A 27,174-nucleotide genomic window follows, 5' to 3' on the forward strand; every position below is an offset into this window, starting at 1 on the left:
ACATGAAAAAATTAATTAAAAAAAAAGAAAAGAAAAGAAACCTCTACCTCGAAGTGTTGTCAGAATTATACATAATGTCCACATAGGTCCCTGGCTCGGTACTTGACCTATGGGAGATGTCCAGCCACTGCTGCTGTTTTTATTATGCACTCATTGAACACCTAATATACCATGTATCTACTTCGTGCTGGGTGCCGTGCAAGGAGCTATGAAGAGACAAAGACTGGGTGTGGAGAGATCATGCTGTCAGACCCCCCTCACTTTCCAGAATAAGGCTACAAAAAGTGACTTGCCCAAGGTCACACAGCAAATTAGTGACTAAGTTAAGGGCAACTGTCCAGGTCTCCAGGGCTCTTTCTAGAGCTTCATCAAAGCCAGGACCTCTGAATCCTAGACCAATCCTAGAGGCTTGTATTGCTTGTTCTATCACCCCGACAATCCTCCCTGAGGCTCCTCTTTTGTTTATATACCCAGGGGTGTGTGCGTGTGTGTGTGTGTGTGTGTGTGTGTGTGTGTGTGAGAGAGAGAGAGAGAGAGAGAGAGAGAAAAAAGTAAATTAATAAACTCTTTTAAAAATGCAGTTTGAGGGGTGTCTGGATGGCTTAATCGGTTGAACATCTGACTCTTGATTTCGGCTCAGGTCATAATCTCATGGTTTGTGGGATCAAGCCCTGCATTGGAATCTGTGTTAAGCATGGAGCCTGCTTAAGAGTCTCTTTCCCTCTGCCCCTCTCCCCTGCTCCTGCACCCACTCTCTCTCTAAAAAATAAATAAAAATAAAAACGCAATTTGGTAGGCAAAACCTTTTAGGTCTATGGGGAAAAAACAGAAAGGTTTTGAAGGCGGGCAGAGACAGACCTCCAAGAAGTCCCTCCTGCCCTCCCTCTTCTGGGCCTGAACTGCTGCGTTAGCAGGTCCCTGGTCAGAGTCTCCCAATCAGAAGCAACCTCCACCCCCCAGCCCTCAAACTGGCCCCGTTAAATCTTTCCACTTAAATGCTGCTCTGAGGAGAGGGAGAAATGTCCCTGTAACCTGATTTCCTTTCTCACCCTTTTACTCATCCTTAAAATATCCTGTTCCCCAGAGACGGCAAGAGAGCCTCCAGAGAAGTCTCTAATGGAGTGCAGCTCCCTGAGGTTTTGATGGAGGGGTGGGGAGAACTCTGGGCCTGGCTCATGGGGTGCTGTGTCCAGGGATGTGAGGAGGTGGTCAGAGAAGCCCAGAGGAGACATAGACATGGCAAAGGAGAGGGACAGGTCCCTGAAGACTCTGCCAATGTCTTGCCAGCCTTGATTCATGGGGCTATAAGAGACTTTCCTACGATTTCAGGAAAATTCAAGTTTTCTCATGGATTTCAAAATAGGATTGGCAAGGAACCGAATAACACACTGATTTTCCGAGAAGACATGGTTAGTTTCGTGTCAGATATGAATAGAGATGAAGAGGAAAGAATTCTCTCTGTGATGGGAAGTCTCCATCTCCCGGGGACCTGGCACAGCCCCATGGCATTGCTGAGGAGGAGAAGTGAGGCTAACATTGAACGAGCACTTACTCTGTTCCGGGGACTGTGATAACCCCCTACTAGATCACTGCCATTTAGCTCTCACACAGCAGCCCTGTGAACCAGGCACTGCGGGGCGCACATTTTTCTGATAAGACGCAGAGAGTTCATGAGTTGCCCAAAATCACACTGCTGGGAAGTGGTGGGAACAGGATTTGAACCCAGGTTGCCTCACTCCATGGTCCATGGGCCTAACTGCTAAATGAACCAGCAGCTAGGTCATAGTCTGGTTACTAGAGATCTCCCAGCATATGGCCGAGAATGTGAGATAAACAAACCCTTTCTATTCAGGGCAGGGATCCCAAGTGCCCCCATCACTCACTGCTCATTTTCCCTGAAGAATGCTTCTTAGGGAAATGCATTCTAGGAAAACATCAGTCAACAGCCCTCTGGAGAATACTTTTGCTTTATATTATCTCAGTATTATCTCTAATATTTTATGGTGTGGTCTCTGCTAATGAACAGCAGAGGATATCACTGGGTGTTACACAGCTAATCCCCTTTATTGTAATCAATTCAGTAGCACTACTGCTTATGGAATGTCTGGATGACACTGTTATAAGATATTTAAAGAGATTTGAAGGCACAAAAACGAAATAAAAGCCACCACAATTACTGGAAGAAATTCTGTAAACCACAGCCTAGTTCAGACAATACTGGTAGGACCCAGTAAGGATTTCCGTTTACTGGCTAATGTGGCGCCACCGTGTGGCAGGAATGTAAACACCAGTCACACTATATCCCTGCTTTGAAATTGTGTCCTAAGTTTTTTTAATTAAATTAAATTAATTTATTGTTGTTATTATTTTTTTTTTGAGAGAGAGAGAGAGAGAGAGTCAGGGAGGGGACAGGGAGAGAGCGAGAAAGAATCCCAAGCAGTCTCCACACTCAGTGTGGAGCCCAATTCAGGGCTCAATCCCACTGTTCTGGGATCATGACCTGAGCCGAAATCAAGTCAGAGGCTCAACCGACTGAGCCACCCGGGTGCCCCCTGATTAAGATTTTTTTTTTTCATTCCAGTGAGTTGCATTATTTTAAAGTTGTATACATAAATTCAAGCTTTATTATTATCTCATATTACACTATTATCAAGGAGCCTGTAAAGTACAACATGGGTGACCTGTAGATCACGGTTCAAAATTGCTCCTCTTGCATGTTCAACTGATTAAAGAAGCTATGTGAAGTAGATGAGAATTCTGATAATCTGACATTAGGTGCATTAGAGAGGCCTTGGCTGCACCCCATCTGGCAGGTCCTCAAAAATATGGTAACAAATTAACTTAGAGAAGCACTCTGAAATTGAACCAAAGAACCTTGGGATTTCTGGGCCAAAAAGAACGTGTCAGACATGTACCTTCAGGAAGGTACATGTTAATCACGTGACTTTCTTCACAGTCACAAGCTTGCTCTGGCTCAGTCAGCTGTTTTTAAATAAATCTCATTTGGGGCACTTGGGTGGCTCTGTTGGTTAAGTGTCTGACTCTTGATTTCAGCTCAAGTCATGATCTCATGGTTCATGGGATCAAGCCCCACATAGGGCTCTGTGCTGACAGCACGGAGCCTGCTTGTGATTCTCTCTCTCCCTCTCTCTCTGCCCCTCCCCTGTTCCTCCTCCTCCTCCTCCTTCTCTCTCTCTCTCTCTCTCTCTCTCTCTCTCTCAAAAACAAAAACATTAAATAAATCTCATTTGGGAGCCCATCCTGGATGGATTTCACTGGTCAAACTCTTAGAGTTCTGGGAACACTTGTTGGGAACCACATATAGATACAGTGCATGGCATAGGGTGCAGTCAATACTTTTTGGTTTCTTTTCCTTTTACTAGTTGAAGTGTGCTTTGTAAATGACAAAGTGACAAATGTACAAATGTCATTGACAAACGTTCCTGGTTAGAATGAGGTAGGTGGTACTGGTCCAATGGAAGAAACCAGTGTTTCTCAGAGACTAATGTATCTATGACTCACCTGGAGATCTGTCTACCCTATGCCTCCACCATTTACCTTCAATGTGTCATTACTATCTGTCTATATCATATCTCTCTCCACCTGTCAGGCATTCACCTACCTATCCCAACAGCTCTCTGCACCCAGGGGTCTGTCCCTTTACCCTTTCTCAGATAACATTGTTAACTGTTAACTATGAATAATTGGAATGTGAATATTGGCCAGCTCTTTTATTTCAAATCTAACTTGTTCCAAATGCCATCATTTTATTGGCCTGTCTAGAGATACTCATTATCTTGGACGGGAATCTTTGCATTTCTTCTGGGTCACTGTTAGAAAGCACTGATCTCACTGTAAAGCTGGAAATTGTGTGTGATTTTTATTTTAAAAACATTTTTAACATTTATTTTTTTGAGAGAGAGACAGAGGGTGAGCAGGGGAGGGGGAGAGAAATTGGGAGACCCAGAATCTGAAGCAGGCTCCAGGCTCCGAGCTGTCAGTACAGAGCCCGATGTGGGTCTCCAACTCACAAACCATGAGATAACGACCTGAGCCAAAGTCGGACACTTAACTGACTGAGCCACCCAGGTGCCCCTGTGTGTGATTTTTAAAATGCTAAATTCTTGACATCAGTTCTTTGTCAGTTTGTTCTTTTCTCGTATAATCTTAAAAAAAAATCTGACTGAGGTTTCTGTGTGGTTGAATTCTGTGAGGTTTTTACTAACCCCGAGCACACACACACACTCCCATTAAAGTTCTTGTCCGTTGAAATTGCCAAAGGGGCACAAGAGAACAAGGCCTGAGGACTCAGTGAGGACAAAGATTTCCATTGGAAAATGGTCTTGTATAATAATCCCATCATATCGAGGAGATAGGACAAAGCCATTATTTTTGTGCCTTGAGACTCACCTTCCCTCTTTCTGCCCAGTGCTGACTTGGGGCTATGGGCGGAGAGGCCTGCTCCTACCAGGGAAGTCCACGAGTGAAAACGGCCACGGCTGGAGGATGCTGAAGTTGAGCTTAATCTTCCTCACTTTGGAAGAGCTGAGTGCACACAGGAGTGAAGCAGAAGTCAGGAATCTATTGCCACAGGGTCCAGAGATGGGCAGGGCTTCCTCAGGAGGTACTCTCAGCTGTGGGTGAACGCTCCACCTCACCCCAGCCCAACTCTGGCCCCTTCGTAGCCACATTCTCCATTGTATGCTTGTAGCCAAGGACCCGGAGGCCTGCCAGCTCAGATGACCAGAACCCATGTCTCAGATGCATGAACTTGGTCCTCTGGACCCCGCAAAAGGTGCACCTTCTACTACCTGAAGACTCTGCAAGGTCTTTACGCTCTGGCCCTCTGTTTTTTCCTCCAGTAGTTCTGGGCAATGCTTCAAAAAGTGGATGTCAGGTTGTTATAAGTTAAAAGGAACAGGTTTTTTTTTTCACATACCACAATTCCTCACTCACTGGTTTAATCAAATATCTAGTGTACTCACATATGAGTTTGTTTGTTTGTTTTTAAATATTTATTTATTGGGGGGGGAGGGGAAGAGAGAGAGGGAAACAGAGGATCCAAAGTGGGCTCTGTGCTGACAGCAGAGAGCCCAGTGTGGGGCTCGAATTCACAAACCATGAGATCATGGCCTGAGCCAAAGTCAGACCTTTAACTGACTGAGCCACCCAGAAGTCCCTTTTTGTTTGTTTTTTAATTTTATTTATTTATTTTGAGAGAGAGAGAGGAGAGAGCGGGGGAGGGGCAGAGAGAGGAGAGAGAGAATTGCAAGTAGGTTCCACACTGTCAGCGCAGAGCCCAACGCAGGGCTCCAACTCACCAACTGTTCATGAGATCATGACCTGAGCTGAAACCAAGAGTTGGATGCTTAGCCGACTGAGCCACCCAGGTGCTCCCTCATATGAGTTTAAAAAGTTTTTTTTTTTTTTCATGAGTGTATTATTCAGGGTTCTCTAGAGAAACAGAAGCAAAAGAATATATATAGATATACAGAAAGAGATTTATTATGAGGTATTGGCTCACAAGATTATGGAGGCTGGAAGCCCAGGAAAGCTGATGATGTAGCTCCAGTCCAAACCCGAAGGCCTGAGAACCAGGGGTACCGATGTTCTTGGGCAGGAGAGGATGGAAATCCAGTTCAAGCGGATAACAAACGTACCCTCCCTCTGCCTTTTTGTTCTGTCCAGACTGTCATTGGATTGGATGATGCCCACCTGCCCTGGTGAGGGCAATCTTCTTTACTCAGTCTGCTGATTCAAATGCTAATCTCTTCCAGAAACCCCTTCACAGACACACCAGAAGTAATGTTTTACAAGCTACCTGAGCATCCCTTAGCCCAGTCAAGTTGGTGCATAACATTAACCATCACAGTGGAGCAGGGAGTGTATTTTTTATACTTGGGTTTCAATTTTTTGTACTTAAATACTTTCTCACATACTGTTTCTCTTTAAAGGTTTGGAGTTCATGATGACAAATCCCGCTGAGTGAATTTTTGAGGGCTGGCCTGTGACTTTCCTTATTTCAGGCAACATTTGGTCCAGGTAAGAGCCAGCAGAACTGAAGAACTTGGGACCGCCAGGCCAACTCGAGTTGCTAGTTCCTGTCATTTCTTTCAACACCTAGATCTCTTTTCCATTGAAATGTGAAACCTTCTGATGCTTATTTAAAATTCATTGTCCTTAAGAATTTTGATTTTGAATAAGAATATTACTTAAAAAAAAAGAATATTACTTTAACCTGGCCAAGTTCTGCTTTTTTTCATATTAATTTGAGGCAAAGCAGAACTCTGGGATCACTTCAATACAAACAATTTATTCTTCAGGATTTTTCTGTAAGTAGAGGAACCTTCTTGACTCCTACACAGCAAAAGTTGGTGTTTCCAGTCTTCCAGCTCAGGGGTACCCTTGATGTGATACAGGCACCAAGGCCATCCTGAAGAAAAGCATATCTCCATGATATGCCTGCGTTCAACACGTGGGTACATAAACAAAAACAAGATCCCTGCCTTGGAGGACCTCAAAAAGTTTACTGTGAGAGATAAACTATTAATTAAATGAGTCAGGTTTCACATATATGACAGTAAAGGAGGATGAAAAGTGTTGTGGAGCCTTTGAGGGAGGGATGTGTTCTTGTGGGAGGAGGAAGGATGAGGCTTGAGAAGGACTTCATAGAGGTGGTGTGTTTTGAAGTGGCGTTTGAAGGATGTGGAGGTGTACTAGGCAGAGAGGCATGAAAGAATATTCTAGAAGGAGGCACAGTTAAACAAAAGGCCACGGAGTAAGGACAAGTTCTGGGAATGCTGAGTCATTCAGTGTTACTACGGCATAGGGTCCTTGGGGTGACCCGATGGGGTTAAGAAGCAAAAATTCTTCTCCCCTTCAAGGTCCTTCTAGCTGGACTGAGAATCAAATTGATATGAGACAGAATAACAGGAGTAAATCAGATTCAGTAGTGTACATATGGGGAATCCACGCAGACATGGATATTCCAAAGGCAGTCAGGCGAAATGAGGTATGTACATCATCCTGAACTAAGGAGAAGGGGCCTAGGAGTCTGGGGCTTCAGAGGAAAGAAATACACTTCACAGGACAATAAGAAGAAGAACAGATGTTGGCTAAATTCGACGTTTGCCCTTACAGATGGGTCACTCAGATAAAATTTATCTCTGCTAATAACCCTTGTTCTGGGACCCTCCCTGCCCCCCGCCAATTTAGATTCTTTTATGTAGTTAAAGGAGAGGTAAAAGTTACTCTTGAGTCTGCAGGGTCTCAAATGCCTTCAGCTCAAAATAATCTTCATGCCAGAGTGGTCCCTCTTGGGGCAGCCTGCCTTTGACCCTACTATGGGGATTGGAGAAGCAGGTGGGGACCAGAATTAGAAGGCCTTGGCTATTGGTGTGAGGGGTTAGATTTGTTCCAATCAGCCATGCACCCACAGAAGGCTTTTGAGCCCCTCTTTCAGCTGTTATATTGGATGAGCACTATTCCTTAGCTCTCTGTCTCTAAAATGTTTATTTTGAGAGAGAGTGCATGCACACACACGCAAGCAGGGGAGGGGCAGAGAGAGGGGGATTCTCTCAAACAGGTGTCGCACTCTCAGCGCAGAGCCGGACGTGGGGCTCAATCCCATGAACTGTGAGACCATGACCTGAGCCAAAATCCAGAGTCAGACACTTAACTGGCTGAGCCACCCAGGCTCACCAGCCCTCTGTCACTAGAAGTAAGCCACTGTCCTTCTACTGGGTCTGCGGTTTCTTCTGGGTTCTCTGATCTCTGAGCTCTACACAGCTCCTAATGTTTGCTTCAGGTTTCAAGGCTTTCAAAACTGTCTGGATTTGATGGAATGTTCTAATTTAGAAAAGAATTTATATTCTCTCTCTGGCTCTATACACTGTAGGCAAATGGCACTGATGTTTTAGGTTTGGGTCAGCTCTGTCTGTTCTCCTTTCAGGGAAGGAGGATTAGATATTGAGTATCTTTGAGTTTCATGTTCAGTTCTTAAGGATTTGTAGTCACCACCGAATGAATGAGTGTTAGAGCTGGTTAGTGATCTTCCTGTTCAACCAGGGGTATGGGGTACCTAACCAGATTAAAGACAGGGCTGAGACAAAAACTCAGGTCTTTTGACTCCCAGTCTAGTGCTCTTTCTGATGTGCTCCGGCCACTGCCACTGTTTATAGACAACTATGGGGCAGACCAAATGTACCTGGCTACTTCAAACACACAGGGCCGTGACTGACAGCTGGAGCTAAGAAAAGGCCAAGTTCCCAGAATGGAATTCTGTCCCTCAAGCCAGCCAGCACGGTTTTATGTCTTTTGATACCTTCCTTTCTTGTGAAACGGGAGCAGAGCCTACTTAATCCTTCAGCTGCAGCTGAGAGCAGGGGTTAGACTGTGGTTGGGGTTATTTGTTTTGTGAGGGACAACAGGTCTCTGTTCAGTTGTATCATCTTAGAGTCAGGGTTGGAAGGAAAGCTGGAAGTGATTTGTGAGAAGAGGCAGCCTCCTGTAGTCGACAGAGCATGGCTTATCAGATTCTCAGCGCTTTCTTCGGCTTTTCTTTTCCTTCCGCTCCAGTTTCTGTATTGCTCCAAAACAGAAGGGAGTGGCTTCGGAGTTCCGTTTCCCGCCGCCTCCGGAGCAGCAGGGAGACAAGCAGGGAGAACAGTAGAGAGACCAGTTGAGCAAAGAGGTAGCGTCGCTACCCGCCCAGCAGCCGGCCGGAACCCCGAAGCCAATGGTGCGCCCATGGGCGGGGCCCGCTGGCGGGCGGGGCCGTTCGTGGGCGGGGCCGGCGGCTGGCCCTTTCGTGGGCGGAGCTGGAGGGCCGGAAGTAGCTCGGCGGACCGACGCTAGCCGGGCCCACGGCGCTGATCCGGTGACCCGGGGACCTCGGGGTGGCGGCCTTGTCTCTGTCCCCTCAAATCCCCATCCCCTGCCTTCTCGCCGTCCGGGACGATGGTGGCCCGCCTGCTGCTGCGCGCCTGGCCCCGGGGCCCTGCAGTTGGCCCGGGGCCCCTGTGTCGGCCCCTTAGCGCGGGCTCGGGGTCCGGCGAGTACCTGCAGCGCAGCATCGTGCCCACCATGCACTACCAGGACAGCCTGCCCAGGTGAGCCCGGCTTCCCGGTCCCCGCTGCCCTCCAGGACCGGCCCCAACCTTCACTCCCGTCAGTCACTCACGACTCTTCTACTGGACCCGCTTCCACCCGAACCCCCTCCCTGGGACGCTGTCGTAACACGCAATCTGGAGATACTGTCACTTTGAGAGTCTCCTGGTAGAGGAACCTCAGTACGTTCAAATTCTCTACCAGAACCCCACCCCCCACCCCCCATTGCTCGCTCGGATTCTCCATCTTGAACCCTTCTCGAATTCTTTCTCCAGTAACCCAGCTTCCATCCTGATACCGAAGAGTCCCTCATATTTCTTCCTGAAAAATGCCCAACCTGCATATCTCCAACACCACCCTTACCCCTCCAACTAGGGTGTCCCCTGAAGTACTTTCATGACTGCCCCGCGTTCCTGCCCAGAATATGGACAGGCCAATTACTGATACATAATAGTTACCCTCCCTCAACTTTTCCCAGCACTCCGCCCTCAAGCCTGTTGCTCAGCCCCACTCCCTGTGCCTCCAGTACTCTGCTCTTATAGCAGCTCATCCAATACCCAGTACACTCCTCGAGTGTTCACCTTACCCTCCCCCAACATCAGCACTCTTCATCCCTTCCAGACCTTCCTCAGCTACCCCTAGGTTTCTCCCCCTAAAATATCCTTTCTAACCCACATCACCCTCTTCAACTCCAGCCCCCTGGTAGAATTCTAGACACCACCCTCAGTGCTCCTCTCAAAGTCTTATTCAGCTTAGACCCAGAACCTACCCCAATTCTTCTATTCTTCTGTATTCCTCCTCACCTTAACTACCCTCTCCACCTTCTAAAATGCTTCACCGAGTGCACTTCCCTATGAAAACCCAATAAATCTTCCTCTCCCTTTCTCACCTAGTATTTTTTCTTACTCAGTATTTTCTTTTTTCTTATTTATTTATTTATTTATTTATTTATTTAGAATGCATGAGGGAGGGGCAGAGAGAGGGAGAGAGAGAATCCCAAGCAGGTTCCTTGCTGTCAGCACGGAACCCTACGCAAGGCTTCATCTCAGGAACTATGAGATCATGACCTGAACCAAAACCAAGAGTCGATACTAAACCGACTGAACCACTCAAGCGCCCCTCACCCGGTATTTTCTTTAATATAAAAAAAAACTTTCGGTTTTCCCAGCCTTTCAACTCCCAGCCTTAATCTCAGCTGCCAGGACTCCTTTTTCAATGTTAGAGACTTCCTGAAGTTCTTTTACCATCTGAAACCAGACTTTAACTTCTCTACTCGCTCACCGGTTAGTTTCTGGTGCCAAGTCCCAAATTTGTCTCAAAGACCGTTCTCGCTTCCTCTCTCACCAAACTGCCATCGGGGATCTCCCAGTCCAGGAGCTGGAGGCCAGGGCTCCCCATCCCATGAACAGAACATAGATTGTATCACAGGTATCATCCCCAACTACTAGGTTGCTATTTTTCTCCACATCCAGCAGCTGTTTAACCCGTTGTTATCCCTGCTGCCCACCCCCGCCCTCTCAGGAATATCATTTGAGGTGAAATAACTGTGCAGACATCTAAAGCAGACTAAAATGAGATTATCTAGCCCCAACCCCAGTGCTTAAGTTTGGCAGGAGGAAGGGAGAGAGAGAAAGAAAAAGTGGCCTTTGTGCCTGTAGGCGAATCCTCTGTAAGCTGAGCCCGTATGTGGGGGAAAGGTGAAGAATGACAGAAGCTCCCTTCACTTGCCAAGCCCAGTTGCATCTGACTTTCAGGCAGGCCTGGGCTCCAGCCCGGTTTAAGATCAGAGGGATTTTCTCCATTAGAATTAGAAAACTGAGAGTAATACTCCAGATCATTTCCTCCAACCTACAGCAGAAAAACCTGTCGGAGTCATCAACATCAATGCATAACTTTCAGCAAGGACACCCAGGCCTCTGTTACCTCAGTTGTAAACTGGTGGTTAGATAAGATGAGATTCCTTTTATCTCTGAGATTCTAGGCTGGCAAAATGTATTATCTGTGACACTCATTTTGATGTCCCACTTGGTGAAGAGCCCTGGCTTTGAAGTCTGGTAGAACTTGGCCTCATATGCTAGATCTGATGCTTTTGTAACTTCAGGCAGTTCCGCTAATTTCTTTGAGCCACGGTTCTTCCCTGCAAGGTAGGAATGGAACACATACTTCATAGCGCTAATGTGAGGATAGAGTGAGGTAAGATGCCCAAAATAGGGAACTATTTTAAGCCATTGGCCTGGGGAAGGACTAGTCCCTTTGTGGTGGTCCAATTGGATCCCATTCCCTCCCTCTTCCTGTCATATCACTGCCGCCTTATGACCCAGTGGCCTTGGACTCACTTTCCTCCTAAGAACCCTTGCACCGTCATTTGTTTGTTTTTTAGGTGTTACGATTTTTTTTCTAGGCTCTTCTTTAGTGTGGTCAATATACATTGCATAAAATTTAGCTTTTTAACCATTTTTAGATGTATAGTTCAATTAGGTGTTATTTTTTAAGGGCTCTATTTATATACACTGAACAGTTAGCCTCAGAATATAAAACTGCAAGCCCTGAGGGGACAAAGGGTGGATCAACCTGACCGACTCATTCACATTATTAATTTGAGACACATTTATTGGTATGGATTTGGAGACCAATCAGTCATGGTGAGGAGCGTACATATGGGGAGGGGGCGGGGGGGGGAGATTTGACAGATAGTTAAGATATAATGTGATAAATGGGAAGCAACATTTCATCGTGGTTAAGATTGTCAACCTGAAAATAAAGAGCTGCGATGAGAGGCAGATGAGCATTTCGTTGGGATTAAAGAATTGCAGTGTGGGGAGCACAGATTCAAGTACATACCCAAATAAGATTCCCACTTGTAGGGTGAAAGCAACAGGTTTATATGAGGAAGAGATGGGGGCAGTTACATGAGTTGAATTAAAAGGGGGAACAAAGGTTGCCTACACATGCTTACAAGCCAAACTACTCCAGGGTATATATTAACTGCTGACTTTTCTTTTTTTTCTGGAATGTCCATAGCCATCAGTCTTGTGATCATGATGTTTGTTCTCCTGTTGACTTCTCAAACAATTGTTTAAAAACAATTACCATTTTGTCCAGAAGGTTTTGGCCAGTTCAAACAAAAGCAAGTAAGGCAGTTTCTCTACAATGGCTGCTTCAACTCCATTTTAAAATGGCTCTAGTCCTGTCAGTTTTTCACAAGATCTTGAGGCAGGAGTTAGATCTCATTATTGTTTTCAAATATTTTTTTAAGTTTATTTCTTTCTTTTGAGAGAGAGAAAGAGAGCATGAAAATAGGGGGAGGGCAGAGAGAGAGAAGGGGACAGAGGGTCCGAAGTGGGCTCTGTGCTGACAGCAGAGAGCCTGAGGTGGGGCTCGAACCTGTGAACCGTGAGATCGTGACCGGTGCGGAAGTCAGATGTTTAACTGACTGAGCCACCCAGGCATCCCATATGTTATTTTTAATCCAGCTCAACTTCATACTAACTGCACGGGTATAAGCAAAAGTCATCTACCCTTAAACTTGGGATGATAATGTTACCTTTCTCTCGGGATTGTTAGAATTAAATACCCTCATATAGTGCCTTTAATACAAATCTGGTAAGTACTTAGTAGATAATCATAAGTACTATAGCTGCATTAGGCACACATGTGTTGCATGTATAGGATGTGCTTGGTGACAACTATTGCGTCAGTGTGGAGGTAGGAGTGATGGTGCCTGGGCGAGTAAGGGAAGCTTCACAGAGGAGGTGACGTTTGCAGAATTTGACGATCACCAAGTGAGAGAAGTGAGGGAAGGATAGAGCAGCTAGTGCCCAGGAACAGAAGCCTGAAAATGCATGACATGTTCAGAAATGTTGAGAAGTTTATGGAGAGCCCAGCCCAAAGTAAAGAATCACCATTTGGGCCCTAAGTTATTAGAATTGGGCTAGGGGTGTGTGTGTGTGTGTGTGTGTGTGTGTGTGTGTGTGTGTGTGTGTGCGCGCGCACACGTGCGCGCACACACGCATTGGGGTAGGGATTGGGAGAGACCCATTGTGTCTTTAAAAAAAATAATATCGGTCACCATTTAAGTTGTATAGTTGATTCACAATAAATGTCAATATTATTTTGTCTTTTAATCCCTAATCATTTTAGATGATAGTTGATGTTTAAGACAGAATGGGCAGGTTCTCTAGAATTCAGACAGGGAGGGAGGTGAGGCCAGAATGTCCAAGGTATGGAGGATAACAGGTAGAAACAGTACGGTTCTGGGTAGGCCCCAGGGGCATGTCCTTAAAATAGATCGGCTTTATTCCAGTGATAACTAGATTGTGTAAATATTACAAAGGGTTTTTTAGCTGTGTTCTTGGCAGGAAGAACAGTGAAGTGCCTGCTGCTTGGAAGCTGGGTAATGATAGCAGGTCACTTACACAGAGTCATTTACACAAGGGATAATTAGTGAGATATATCTGCTTGGTGTTTACTTTTATAACAGATAATGTTAGATGGGGATTCTCTAGATTGCGGGTGGGGAAGGAGAACCCACGTGGTTAAGATGGAACTGCCAGGCATCTCTCAAGTCCCTAACTCTACCTCTTTCAAGGCACCTGATGAATTACATCACAGGCAGCACAAGAAACTACAGGTGTGCAAATGAAACCCCTTTTGGTATTTAAGGAGCTGCCAAGAGTCTGGGGGTGACCTTGCGACTTGATTTCTAAAGATAAGACAGGCAATGTTGCCTATAAGTGAACACTTACTGGCCTTTGTGGTAGCAAGTTACTGAACTAAACTGGCCTAAGCAAACAAGTATAGGGACTCACAGACCTGCAAAATCCAGGTTGGATTAAGGGCTCAAATGATGTCATCAAGACTCTTTTGCCTTTCCACTCGAAGCTATTCATTTGTGTGATTCCATTCTTAGCCAGGCTCTCTCCTTATGGTGACAAAGTGGCAGCCACCACTTAAGAGACCCCAACCTTTTAGTGATCTCAGCTAGTAGAGATTTGCCCCTCCTAACTGTGCAAAAAAAAAAAAATCCTGTAATTAAGTTTTATAGGTTCACCCTGAGTCTCATTGGGTCTGAACCAGCAAGCTGTAAGCCCACTCCATGGATTTGGGTTGGAGTCAGCTCCACCTGAACCAGAGGGACTTGAGTAGGAGGGGTGCTGTTACCAGAAGAAGAGAGAATACATGGAAGGCAAGCAAAACAATAGAAATGGTGAAACGTTGTGCTGGGCACTGAGGAAGAGGTGATGAGCTAGTTCCCTAGGGATGTGAACAGTCTAATGGCAGAATTTGGATCTATAGGACTTAAGGACTGAGTAGGTTAAAAAAACCTCGTATTTAATTGAGTGCTTACTAGGTGCCAGGCACTATTCTAAGTCAGTGACATGCATTGCCTCATTTAATCTGCACAGAACCCTAGGAGGTACATATTAATATAAAAAAATTTTTTTTAATGTTTATTTTTGAGAGAGCGGGCATGTGCATGGACACAAAAGTGTGCATGAGTGGGGGAGGGGCAGAGAGTGAGGGGGACAGAGGGTCTGAAGCAGGCTCTACACTGACAGCACAGAGCCCGATGTAGGGCTCAAACTCACCTTGAGATCATGACCTGAGCCGAAGTCAGATGCTTAACTGAGCCACGCAGGTGCCCCTAGGAGGTATGTACTAATATTATCCCCATTTTATAGATGAGGAAAATCAGGTATAGAATGAGTGGTGTGCCCAAAGTCACATAGCTGTGAATGATGAAACCAGATTAGCCACTGCAGCTATGCTGGCTTGTAAGGGGAAGAATCAATGTGACTCCTGAAGTTACAGTCACAGAATTGTAGAGGGGTCTTAGAGACCACCTTTTTCACTTCCTTTATCTTACTAAAGACAAAACTGATCACCAGAGGTGAAAAGGGACTTGTTTTAAAAAAATTTTAACAGCTTTGTTGAGATATTGTTCACTTTGTAAAGTGTACACAGAGATTTTTTGTGTATCAAAAGAGTTGTGCGACCATCACCACTGTCCAGTTCATTTTCATTCCCTTCTGTCCCCCGCAAAAAACACCCGTACTCATTAGCAGTCACTCCCTGCCCCCCTCCCATCCCTGGTAACCACTGGTCTATCTTCTGAAAAGTGACTTGTTTATAACTAAACTCAGGTTTGTCTGGCTTCAATGCTTATGCTTTTCCAGCATACCACACTGTCCCTAGACAATAAATCTGCAGTCGGCAGGGTCATGCTCCCTTGCATACGTTCCATTTTGCATCTCAGTACCTGCTTGGAGGAGCCTGTGTGTCAGAAATGAAAGTATCAGAGCAGAAAGGCTTAATGACAGAGTAGACAGGGGAGGGCAGAGGACCGAGTCTTGAGAAAACATGCACTTTTAGAGAAAGAGGACATAGGGAAAAGAGACTGAGAAGATGATGGAAAAAACACTAGCAGGGCGGGAGGAGAGAATTTCTAACTCCATCTTTGATGTCCTTAAGGATCTCACAGTTTGCAGTCTTATGGGGGAGAGGACACAGTACATAGCCCACTAAATGTGATGGAGAAGAATCAGGGCTGGGGGAGGAAGGGAAGGAGTAATCAGTGCCTGTTCTCTGGCAGCCCATGTGCTGGTGGAGGTCAGAAGTTTCAAGGAAGGATCCTGATGAGTGGCGAGCTTCCCTCTCTGCATCACTGTAACCACGAGAGCCAACTCTGCAGTTCTTCCCAGCTCCACGTTCAGTGGCATTGTGTTGGTAGCTTGAAATTTGCCTGGTGGGAGAGTTACAGAAATTGGTAAATACTAAAAATCAGGGCTTTGCCCCTTCCCACCCGGGAGCTGGTTTACTAACCCACCCCCCCTTTAGAGTAGCAAACAGATGAGGATGGGGAGAAGGTGGTATACTTGGCTTTGAGAGGAAAGAGACTTGTTTAATGCCGGTGATGGGGGTCAGGAGGGTGCTGGTCCTTCTTAGAAGTTGAGGGGTGGCTTTCTTTGGAGAGAAATCTGAAAGCAAATGATGTTTTAGAATAGTCAGATTTTTTTTTTTTAAGTTTGTTTATTTAGAGAAAGTGTGCGTGCGAGGGAGGGGCAGAGGGAGAGAGAAAGAATCCACGTGACAGCGTGGAGCCTGATGCGGGACTCGAACTCACGAACCACAAGATTATGACCCGAGCCGAAGTAGAATGCTCAACTGACTGAGCCACCCAGGCGCCCCTAATAAGGACTATTTTTCTAAAACTGCTGTTGCCTCTAATTTAGAATTTTGTTTAAAAGAACTTTTGGGGGCGCCTGGGTGGCTCAGTTGGTTAAGTGCTGACTTCAGCTCAGGTCATGATCTCGCAGTCTGTGGGCTCGAGCCCCACGTTGGGCTCTGTGCTGACAGCTTGTAGTCTAGAGCCTGCTTTGGATTCTGTGTCTCCCCCTCTCTCTGCCCCTCCCCTGCTCGCGCTCTGTCTCTCTCTGTCTCTCAAAAATAAACATTTAAAAAAATTAAAAAGAACTTTTGTTAATGTCCCTATTGTATTAAAACAAAGTCGAGAAAATTAGGTAGATAACTATGAGTAAATAATTATGAGGTAGCTGAGGTAGTATTTGAAATTTTCTGTGTAGTTCCACGAATATGAGGACAATAATTGATGGCGTTAAAGTGTTATGAGTGGTTACTCAGTGCAGCTAAGTCCATACTGGCTGTAAATAATTCAGATTAATTTTGACATCATGTTTTTGGTAAACATGCATTGAAAAATAAACTGAAGAATCACAGTATGTCTTACATATAGTAGGCTTTTAAACTGTGTTTTGTGGATAACTTCACAGTTTTCCAAAATGGCTGCTATATTTAGATATTTTGAATATATTAGTGCTGATTTTGAGCTGACAGAGGTAACTTCGCAAACCACGATTAAGTTTTGGCATTATAGGACATATCATTTAATAAAATTACTGACATGAAAGAAAGTACACCCCACTCTGCTGTCCATGTGTTTTCATTCCACTGTGGACCAGTAACTTTATCACCATAGCCATCATTGGGATTGTACTGGTAGAGAATGATGAGTAAGTACACACACAGGAAGATCTGGTTCTCCTCAAAGGACTCTTGGTGGCTGGGCATAGCTTGACGGTCAATCCCATATTTGGCTGGCCCTTGGACAGGACTGTGCTTCATTTCTGTATGATTTTTCTCTCATAAAGTGCACAAGGAAAGTTAAAAAATAGAACTTTCTGTTTTCATCTTGGGGAAGAAAAGTGCGGTTGTTCCAATTAAGAGTAGGATTAAAATCAGTACCAATACAGGGTTAACACAGGTGTTGTAATTGTGACTAGGAAACAGGAATGCTTCAGGCGGCTTCCACTTCCCCATTTTGAATCTGGTATTTGAATATTTATTTCGCCTATGAAATTCACCATTAAGACATTAGAAAGTTCTTATTTTACCTAAAAAAAAAGTTACTATTGATACTTACATTAGTAAATCCTTCTATTCTGATTTGTTTGTGGATTCCCATTATTGGTTTTTGTTTTTGTTTTTGGAAGGAAATTAATTATCTGGTAATTAGTTATTAGTTTGGGTTATGAAGCTAATTGACCCCTTCCGCATATTGTCACACTTATACTTAGTTTCTTTCCAGGCTGCCTATTCCTAAACTTGAAGACACCATTAAGAGATACCTCCGTGCACAGAAGCCTCTCTTGGATGATGGCCAGTTCAGGTAAATGCAGAGAACCCTGAATGACCATGGTTGGGTGGTTCAAGAGAGGCTGGCAAGTAGTAGTTTCATGAAGTGTCTGTGATCCAGTTGGGTCTCCAGAAATCTGGGACCTTGTCCTTACATTTTCAAGTTTAGGAAATAGATCTTCACTCAAAAGGGGCTGAGCAAGCCCTGAAGTGACATTGTGTCTAACCAGACTCAACAGGCAATGGTTTATAAGGCAGAATGCCACATTTATACTGTATCTTGTCAGGTGGACCTGGAGGCTAGCTGGTAATGGTCATTGGCAGAGGGCATGTGCTGTTGGTAGGGAGTTCGTTGAGGAGAGCACATGGCAGACCAGCAGTGTGCTTGTTGAGCATGTGTACTGAGCTGGATAGGATGCTGCCTTCCCACCCCAATTCATTCCCTTCTGGGAACCTTAGTATGTGACTTTATTTGGGAATAGGACTGTTGCAGGTGTAATTAGTTGAGTTCATACTGGAGTAGGGTGGGTCCTTAATTTCGTGTGACTGGCATCCTTATAAGAAGAGGAGAAGAGACACAGAGACAGCCATGTGATGATGAAGGCAGATTGGAATGCACCAATAAGCCAAAGAATGCCAAGAATAGCTGGTAACACCAGAAACGAAGAGAAAGGCGTGGAGCAGAAAGAGAATACGGCCCTGTCAACACCTTGACTTTGTACTTCAAAGAACTATAAGAGAATACATTTCTGTTGTTTTAAGCCATCCAGTTTGTGGCATTTTGTGATGGCAGTCCTAGGAAACTAGTTCAGCATGGAAGTGGAAAATAATATTGGATATTGTCAAAAGTGGGTTGCATTAAATTCTTCTATCCCACTTTTCCATAATGGAAGGTTTTGTGCAGATAACTGGCACTGTCATTAGAATCACAGAGTCCTTCACTGAACAGTGATGGAAAATGTAGATGAATTGTTCATAATCTAGTCCTCTGCTTTTAAATATTCCATATTAGTCACTTGAAGCTTCTCTTGACATAGTTATGATTTAATAGCTACCAGTTACTAAGTATTAGGTTTAAAACTATCCTGAATCCTTAGCTTTAAAAATACTTTTTTTAATTTTGTAAGGTGGTATATTATTTCTGTTTTACACATTAAGAGACCAAGACTTAGATCAAGTCACATGTCCAGGGTCCCATAGTTTGACAGTAACAAAGCTCGAATTAAAACTCAGCTCTCCTTGACTCCAAAGCTTATGTCCTTTTCTCCATACCAAGCTGCCTCCTAGATTATAGATTGTTGTGTGAGATGTCGGTTGATCTTCCCGATCAGTTATTTTAAGAAGATATCCTAAATGTATCTGTTTGGGATTGGTGGCTGTTCTTCTTGCTCAGAGGGACTTCCTGATTTCAGTCCCAGGTTCTAGGGATATGCTACAGGGGCCCCACAGCTCTGTGTAAGAGTTCTTGGCCATGAGTCTGGAAATCATGTATTTCCTGCCATGGTTTGATTCTATCTTTTCTTGAACATTTCAGGAAGACAGAACAGTTTTGCAAGAGCTTTGAAAATGGGATTGGAAAAGAACTGCATGAGCAGCTAGTTGCTCAGGACAAGCAGAATAAACATACGAGCTACATTTCAGGTAGGTGGGCTGGGCTGTGGGCACGCTATTCCTGGAGCCCTCCACAGTGGAAAGTAAGGCATCGTCTGTCCTGTTTTGGTCTCAGAATATTTTTGGTGAGACCAGCCCACCAGAGTAATGTCTCATCCTCTCTTTCTTTTTCTTTTTTTTTTTTTTAATTTTTTTTTTTACACTTATTTATTTTTGAGAGACAGAGTGAGACAAAGTGAGAGTGGGGGAGGGGCAGAGAGAGAGAGGGATCGGAAGCAGGCTCCAGGCTCTGAGCTGTCAGCACAGAGCCCGACGCGGGGCTCGAACCCACAGACCGTGAGATCATGACCTGAGCCGAAGTCGGACGCTCAACCAACTGAGCCACCCAAGCGCCCCTCATCCTCTCTTTCTGAGGTAAACATGAAGGCCGAGTGAATTCCTCCTCCACTAAGATCTCACCTGGAGTCAGTGCTGAGGAGCAATGTCTTGCCTGCTCTGTAGGTAGGACCGAGACAGAGCCTGATCATTGGTTCTGTTTGAAAAGGATGCAGGATTAAGTGCTGTGTCCTGCATATATCATCCTAGACCCTTCACACTCTGGCCTAACTGCCCTCTCCAGCCTCATCCCTTACTCTTCTCCATGACAGTCTCATGCCTCAACAAAAGTCAACAACTCACTGTTTATTTAGTCTTTCATTCTTCTGTGTCTTTATCCATGTTGTTCCCACTACCATTTTTTAACCTGTCAAATTCTTTCTTTAAGACCCAAGTATGTGGTTGCCATTGATGGCGGGGGGTGGCGGCGGGGGGACAGGCAAAATGGTCAAAGGGGGTCAAAAGGTGCAGACTTCCAGTTATAAAAGAAATACGTCATGGGATATAATGTACAGCATCGTGACTATAGTTAATACTATTGTATATTTGAAAGGTGATAAGAGTGCAGATCTTGAGAAGTGTCATCACAAGACAAGAAGCTTTTATAACAGTGTGTGGTGATGGGTGTTAATTAGACTTACTGTGGGGATCGTTGTGCGACATATACAAATACCGAATCGTTGGGTTGTACACCTGAAAGTAACACAGTGTGTTATGTCATTTATATCTCAATTTTAAAGAGAAAAGACAAAAAACATCCAGGTGGGATGATTTTTCCAGGAAACCTTTCACTTCTCCTCCCTCTCCTTTCAGAGTTTGTTTTTTCTGCCTCTGTTCTCACAGAACTTCTTTTAACTTAGTTTATATTTTCATAAGGTTATACATGCACATAGTTTACAGAATCAAATGGTTCTACCAGTCTTGTTTGGAAAAATGGCAATTTCCTGACCCTCCCCTAGTTTCCCGCTTCTTACTTCCAGCTGCTCATTCTTCTGCTGTCTACCCCCATTCTGCACATCACATGCCCGTTATCACTGCTTCTTAACTTTGTCAGTTGTAGGCATTATCTGCTGACGTCTCACTGTGGAAGACCAGAACCGAGCAGTCGCTCATGTCCCCACCACACATATGAATGTACATGCACACGTCCCATTCCCTGATTATTGCAGTGTGGTTGTTTGTCATTTTGGTTTGCTCGATATGTAGTGTTTACACTAAGGACCACATATACCCTATTGTCAACTGAGTCGTGGAGCATACTGAGATTGTTTTTCCTGTTCCTGTGTGAACTTTTTTCCTCTTAAGTTAATAATGGTCTTCTACTTTATTTTGCTTCGTTTTCTATATGCTTAATAATTTATTGGGGAAGTTTTTTTCTCATCTTCCTTCGTAGTCTGTCTCCAAGTTGCTTTTTTCTCTATTTGTTTTGCCCGCTTTTCTTTCTTCAGATCCTTCATAATCCTTCTCTGTTGTCTTAGATTTGAGTGAGATATTGAAAAGCTCTGTGGATGAGGGTGGGCTGGTCCGTCAGAACTTCACTGTAATGTGACCCGGCTAAACCATTTCCTTGGGGTGCCCTTGTACTAATGTCTCTGGGTTAGACTCCCAAGAAAGGCTTTTCCGTTAAACTGCCAAATGGTATGTTCCCCGGTTACTACTGTTGTAGGAGTAGAGTAAGGGAAGAAGGCTTGAGATCTCACCTATGATTTCTGTCCCTAGTTTTACTTTCTCCAGAGAAGAAAACCTAAGTCTGCCAAATACTACGCATTCTGGGGGTTCTGCTGTGTAAATCATGTTATCTCTTGGCTTTCTCTGCTACTGGCTTAAGGTTGGCTTTTTTTTTTTTTATGTTTATTTATTTATTTATTTTGAGAGAGAGAGAATCCCAAGAAGGTTCCTTATTGTCAATGCAGAGTGCAACATAGGGCTCGAACTCACCGTGAGATCATGACCTGAGCCGATTTCGAGAGATGGACGCTTAACCGACTGAGCCACCCAGGCACCCGTGGTAGACACATTTTCTGATAAAATATTGCTTCTGGAATTTTTACAGGTGAAATATCCACAGGAATGTAGAAGGCTAGTTTGGATGATCCACACACACTGGCTATTATTTCTAATTGCTTTTTGAGCATTTCTTAAAAGAGGGAGTACGCAAATGTACAGCGTACCCAGACTGATGGTGAATACTTTCCCCCACGTTAGGTTGACAGCCAAGTGTGAATGTTGTCCCTGAAAGGAGATAAAACAAGAGAAATCCAAGGAAATGGGTGGGAACTAACACCTGTTCCGTTTGAGCGTGAATACAGGTGAGATGTTACTGTATTTCTTTGAGAATCAAGAAAGGAAATAGAATGAGAAAGAAAAAGCAATAAACCTAGGGAAATGCAAATCAAAACCACAATGATATACCCACCAGAATGGCTGTAGTCAAAACGACAGACAATAATTAATGTTGCCCAGGACATGGAGAAATTGGAACCCTCATGCATGGTGAAAATGGTGCAGCCACTTTGGAAGACAACCTGGCAGTTCCTCAAAAGATTAAACACAGACTTAACTACGTGACCTAACAATTTCATTCCTAGCTGTTGCCCTAGGAGAATTGAGAATATCCATCCACACAAAAACTTGTACACACCAGCATTGCTCATAATAACCAAAAAGCGGAAGCAATCAAAGGTCAGTCAACCAATGAATGGACAAACAAAATGTGGTATAATGGAACATTACTCAGCAATAAAAAGAATGAAGAACTGATACACGTTACAACATGGCTGAACCTCAGAAACATAGTAAGTGATAGAAGCCACATGCAAAAGATGGTGTACAGGTCGTGAGTTATTGCAGATCGAAAAAATAATTAGGGAATTTCACCCTCTGGAGGCTGATGTCATTTTTTTCTGCATATGCTTGTTTTTCTCTCTCAAATTTTATTTTTAGGGACTACATTAACTTTTTATGTTGTTCTTTTTTACTTTTATTTTTTAGGCCCCTGGTTTGATATGTACCTGTCTGCTCGAGACTCCATTGTCTTGAATTTTAATCCATTTATGGCATTCATCCCTGACCCAAAGTCTGAGTATAATGACCAGCTCACCAGGGCAACCAACATGACTGTTTCTGCCATCCGGTTTCTGAAGACACTCCGGGCTGGTCTTTTGGAGCCAGAGGTTTTCCACTTGAACCCTGCGAAAAGTGACACTGATACCTTCAAGAGACTCATACGCTTTGTGCCTTCTTCTCTGTCCTGGTATGGGGCCTACTTGGTCAATGCTTATCCCCTGGATATGTCCCAGTATTTTCGGCTTTTCAATTCAACCCGTTTACCCAAACCCATTCGGGATGAACTCTTTACTAATGAGAAGGCTAGGCACCTCCTGGTCCTAAGAAAAGGACATTTCTATGTTTTTGATGTCCTAGATCAAGACGGAAACATTGTGGGTGCCTCTGAAATCCAGGCTCATCTGAAGTACATTCTCTCAGACAGTAGCCCTGCCCCCGAGTTTCCCCTGGCGTATCTGACCACCGAGAACCGAGATGTCTGGGCAGAGCTCAGGCAGAAGCTGGCGAGTGGTGGCAATGAGGAGGCCCTGAGGAAAGTGGACTCTGCTGTGTTCTGTCTCTGCCTAGATGACTTCCCCATTAAGGACCTCGTCCACTTGTCTCACAACATGCTGCATGGTGACGGCACAAACCGCTGGTTTGATAAGTCCTTTAACCTCATTATAGCCAAGGACGGCACTGCTGCTATCCACTTTGAGCATGCTTGGGGCGATGGGGTGGCGGTGCTCAGGTTTCTTAACGAAGTGTTCAAAGACAGCACTCAGGCCCCTGCTGTCACCCCACAGAGCCAGCCAGCCCGCACGGACTCTTCTGTCGCCGTGCAGAAGCTTAACTTCAAGCTGAATGATGCCTTAAAGACTGGCATCAGCACCGCTAAGGAAAAGTTCGATGCCACCGTGAAAACCCTCACTGTCGACCTCATCCAGTTTCAGAGAGGAGGCAAAGAGTTCTTGAAGAAGCAGAAGCTGAGCCCTGACTCGGTGGCTCAGCTGGCCTTCCAGATGGCCTTCTTGCGGCAGTATGGGCAGACGGTGGCCACCTACGAGTCCTGTAGCACTGCAGCATTCAAGCACGGCCGCACTGAGACCATCCGCCCGGCCTCCATCTTCACCAAGAGGTGTTCCCAGGCCTTCGTCAGGGAGCCCTCCAAGCACAGTGCTGGAGAGCTTCAGCAGATGATGACCGAGTGCTCCACGTACCACGGCCAGCTGACCAAAGAAGCAGCAATGGGTAAGATGGGGTTGGGGAGCATGCCCTTGGGTCGTGCTGCCCTCAGCTCTGGGGTAAGCCTCAGTAATATTCTTCTACTCCAAGTCTGATTTCTACCACTTTCCCAGTTTAATCCATCTGCCAACTCCCAGATGATTATTATTTTCTACCCTAGCAGTCTAAACAGCCAGACTAGCACTAGGGATCAGAATGTTCTTTTCCTCCTAAGCAGGGATGGAGAAATGCATCTAACTTCATCCTCACTTAGGGTCACTTTCAGCTGATTGTCTTTCTATTATTTATTATTATTTATTGGCCATCTAACTTCTGACAATTCAGGATTTCTGAGTCTGCAGCCTCTCTTGCTTCACCTCACTTGTGTGTTGGCTCCCTATCAATAGGCCTTCTCCGAAGGTCTTCCCAAATCTAAGTGTCCTCCTTCCTTTGCCTCTTTGTGGTAAAATCGGAGACCTGGAAAGAATTTGGAGGACCATATAGTCCTGTCCTTTTCATGCAGCCAAAAGTCCTGGAAGTAAAAGGGATCTCCCAAGACATTCTGGTCTCATCCTTCTCCATTTTAGGGGTAGGAAACTGAGGCCACTGGCTCAGCATTGCACAACATATTAGCAGTAAAGCTGAGATTAGAACTCTGGTCAAATACCCTTTATAATTTATTCCAGTGACTCAATCTTGTCTTTTACACTTGACTTGGACTTCGGGTTTTATTTTGGTTTTTGAATTCATAGCTCTCTTCATGCACTTTTCTTGACTGCTTGACTAAACTAAGTTTCAGAATTTTAAAAATCATACTTTAATTTTAGGCCCTGCTGCAGAGGTTAGTGAGTTGGAGGTGCACATGTGGAGGCAGATAGACCTTTCTTCCACTCTCAAAGATGCCGTGAAGGGGACTCCTACTATGGGTGGGAGGTTTCTCTTAATTCCGGGATTCTGAGACTCTGGTTTCCTATTTTGTCTTTGACAGGTCAGGGCTTTGACCGACACTTATTTGCTCTGCGTTACCTGGCAGCAGCCAAGGGGATTGCTCTGCCTGAGCTATACCTGGACCCTGCATATGGGCAGATAAACCACAACATCCTGTCCACGAGCACTCTGAACAGCCCAGCAGTGAACATTGGTGGCTTTGCCCCTGTGGTCCCTGATGGCTTTGGCATTGGGTATGCTGTTCATGACAACTGGATAGGCTGCAACGTCTCCTCGTACCCAGGCCGCAATGCCCGGGAGTTTCTCCAGTGTGTAGAGAAGGCCTTAGAAGACATATTTGATGCCATAGAAGGCAAATGCATCAAAACTTAGCTTCTGAGTGAGTGAAAAACTTCCATCACTTCATGGACGTGAAAATTGGAGCCTAATAGCCAGTAGGTGCTAGTGTAAGAATGAAACTAATCATGAGGTGCCTAAGCAGCCAGTGCTGTAAGACTTGAGCTTTAAGGTCATGGTTTTAAAGCTAAACATATAATTTCCAAGTGGGACTAGATCACAATTAAGGGTAATGTGAGATTTCAGTTTTAAGGACATTTGATCAGAAGGTGGGATTTGGAAAAATAACTCTCAGGTGTATTTATTGTTGAAGCAGAAATAAAATTTAATTGTTGCTTGGAGATGGTATCTTTCAGTTGTTGTTTAACCTAATTTCCTAATCCCCACAAAGAACATTAAGTTCAGGTAACAGTAAGTTCCCATGGCTCCTGGCTCTTCAGGTGAGGTGGGAAGCACTGTTTCATCCTCCCTATGAACTTGTCTCTCTCTCCTGGGGACATCTTCTCTTTGATTTTTTTTTTTTTTTAAACATTTATTTATTGTTGAGAGACAGAGTGCGAGCAGGGAAGGGGCAGAGAGAGAGGGAGACGCAGAATCTGAAGCAGGTTCCAGACTCTGTCAGCACAGAGCCTGATGCAGGGCTCGAACCCATGAACTGTGAGATTGTGACCTGAGCCAAAGTTGGAAGGAAGCTCAACCGACTGAGCCACCAAGGCGCCACTGGAAGATTTAAAGACATCTTCTCTTTAAAAGTCCTCTTCATTTTTCTAGTAAGTGTTCTGCTGGTGCTTCATTCTGATAGTCCTGCAGCAGTGAAGGATATTCCAATGGATTTGGGGAGTGCTATTTGACTATTCCAGCCAAATCAAGATTTATAATTGGTGGTGTATTTATTTTAACCAGTTGAATCTAGCGTGCTATCTGTGGCCTAATGTACACATGATCACTCAGTACATTTTGCACTTGAAATCTCTGGTTTTGAGTGAACACAGAATTTTATGTTAATCTATTGTTATAACACCACTGTAATATGAAGGGTGTTCTGTTCTATCTTGTGTTTCAAAAAAGAAGGGTTTTTGTTTGTGTTTAATTTCAGCTGCATTCCCAGTGGATCCCCCAGTGACTCAGTGGACAGCTGGGATTTGAATTCCGGGACTGGCCAGTCACCAAGCACTTCCAAAGCATCATCTCACTTAATTCTTCTTACAGTTCACATAAACATGCCTGCACCCCTTCTTAGTCGATTCCACCCTTCACTCAGTAATCATTTAGTGATGACCCAACAGGTACCAGGTCCCCTGTATTCCGTGGTTTGATTAGAGAGGGCCATCTGAAGGCTGCCAGCGCACGTGAACATGATGTTGCTCTCACCTGGGAACTATCAAGAAAACCTGAACTAGAGCCTCTCCGTGCCCGTGCCAACCCGGAAGCACTTGCCGAGGCCCCGCCCCACCCTCCCTCTGCTCTGGCGCTTCCTCTGCGTGGTGGCGGCCACTGTTTGCTTTTGCCGCGGAACTACGCCGGTGGGTTCGTGCACCTGTACGGACAGTGGAAATGGTTGACAGGATGGCAGGCAAGTTCAAAAGCAAGTTTAAAACCTATGCTATCTGTGGGGCCATTTGCAGGGTGGGTGAGTCAGACGACTCCATTTCTCCGACTAACCAAGAACGAGGGCCTTGTCTCAAAGAACTTCTAACTGGAGAGGATCCTGGATGTGTACTATTTGTCATAAACAAATGGTGACACCGCCCCCCCGCCCCCTTCCAAATACCGGGACTCCTGGTATCCTGGTTCTACCATGTCCTCACTATGTGACCAAAGGCGAGTTATTCTGTCTGCTGTGTGAGTTTCTCTTCGTAGAATGAGGACAGTTCC

The 27,174-nt window shown here is 44.9% G+C and overlaps 1 protein-coding gene across 6 annotated transcripts; it reads left to right on the plus strand.

The window, feature by feature from the left end:
• Positions 1-1,007: 1,007 nt before the first annotated feature.
• On the plus strand, positions 1,008-25,955 carry CPT2 (carnitine palmitoyltransferase 2). Of its 6 annotated transcripts, XM_053214057.1 has the most exons (7): positions 1,009-1,524; positions 5,955-6,042; positions 17,714-17,794; positions 19,295-19,401; positions 21,952-22,055; positions 22,738-24,042; positions 25,004-25,499. In XM_053214057.1, exons 6-7 carry the CDS (start codon positions 22,752-22,754, stop codon positions 25,333-25,335), a joined length of 1,623 nt encoding a protein of 540 aa, XP_053070032.1. In that variant the 5' UTR covers positions 1,009-1,524; positions 5,955-6,042; positions 17,714-17,794; positions 19,295-19,401; positions 21,952-22,055; positions 22,738-22,751; the 3' UTR covers positions 25,336-25,499. The 6 variants fall into 6 exon arrangements, with proteins under 6 accessions (XP_026914954.1, XP_053070032.1, XP_053070031.1 ...); XM_053214056.1 differs by lacking the exon at positions 21,952-22,055; XM_027059153.2 differs by lacking the exons at positions 19,295-19,401; positions 21,952-22,055 and having other exon boundaries at positions 1,008-1,524.
• The last annotated feature ends 1,219 nt before the right edge of the window (positions 25,956-27,174 follow it).

The sequence above is a fragment of the Acinonyx jubatus genome, chromosome C1 (genome assembly GCF_027475565.1).
Source record: "Acinonyx jubatus isolate Ajub_Pintada_27869175 chromosome C1, VMU_Ajub_asm_v1.0, whole genome shotgun sequence".
Classification (NCBI taxonomy): domain Eukaryota; kingdom Metazoa; phylum Chordata; class Mammalia; order Carnivora; family Felidae; genus Acinonyx; species Acinonyx jubatus.

Coding starts and splice junctions, on each gene's coding strand:
- CPT2 (XM_053214055.1), top strand. CDS start 8,738: ATGGTGCGCCCATGGGCGGGGCCCGCTGGCGGGCGGGGCCGTTCGTGG. Junction 17,795..22,737: donor TTGGATGATGGCCAGTTCAG/GTAAATGCAGAG, acceptor TTTATTTTTTAG/GCCCCTGGTTTGATATGTAC. Junction 24,043..25,003: donor GACCAAAGAAGCAGCAATGG/GTAAGATGGGGT, acceptor TGTCTTTGACAG/GTCAGGGCTTTGACCGACAC.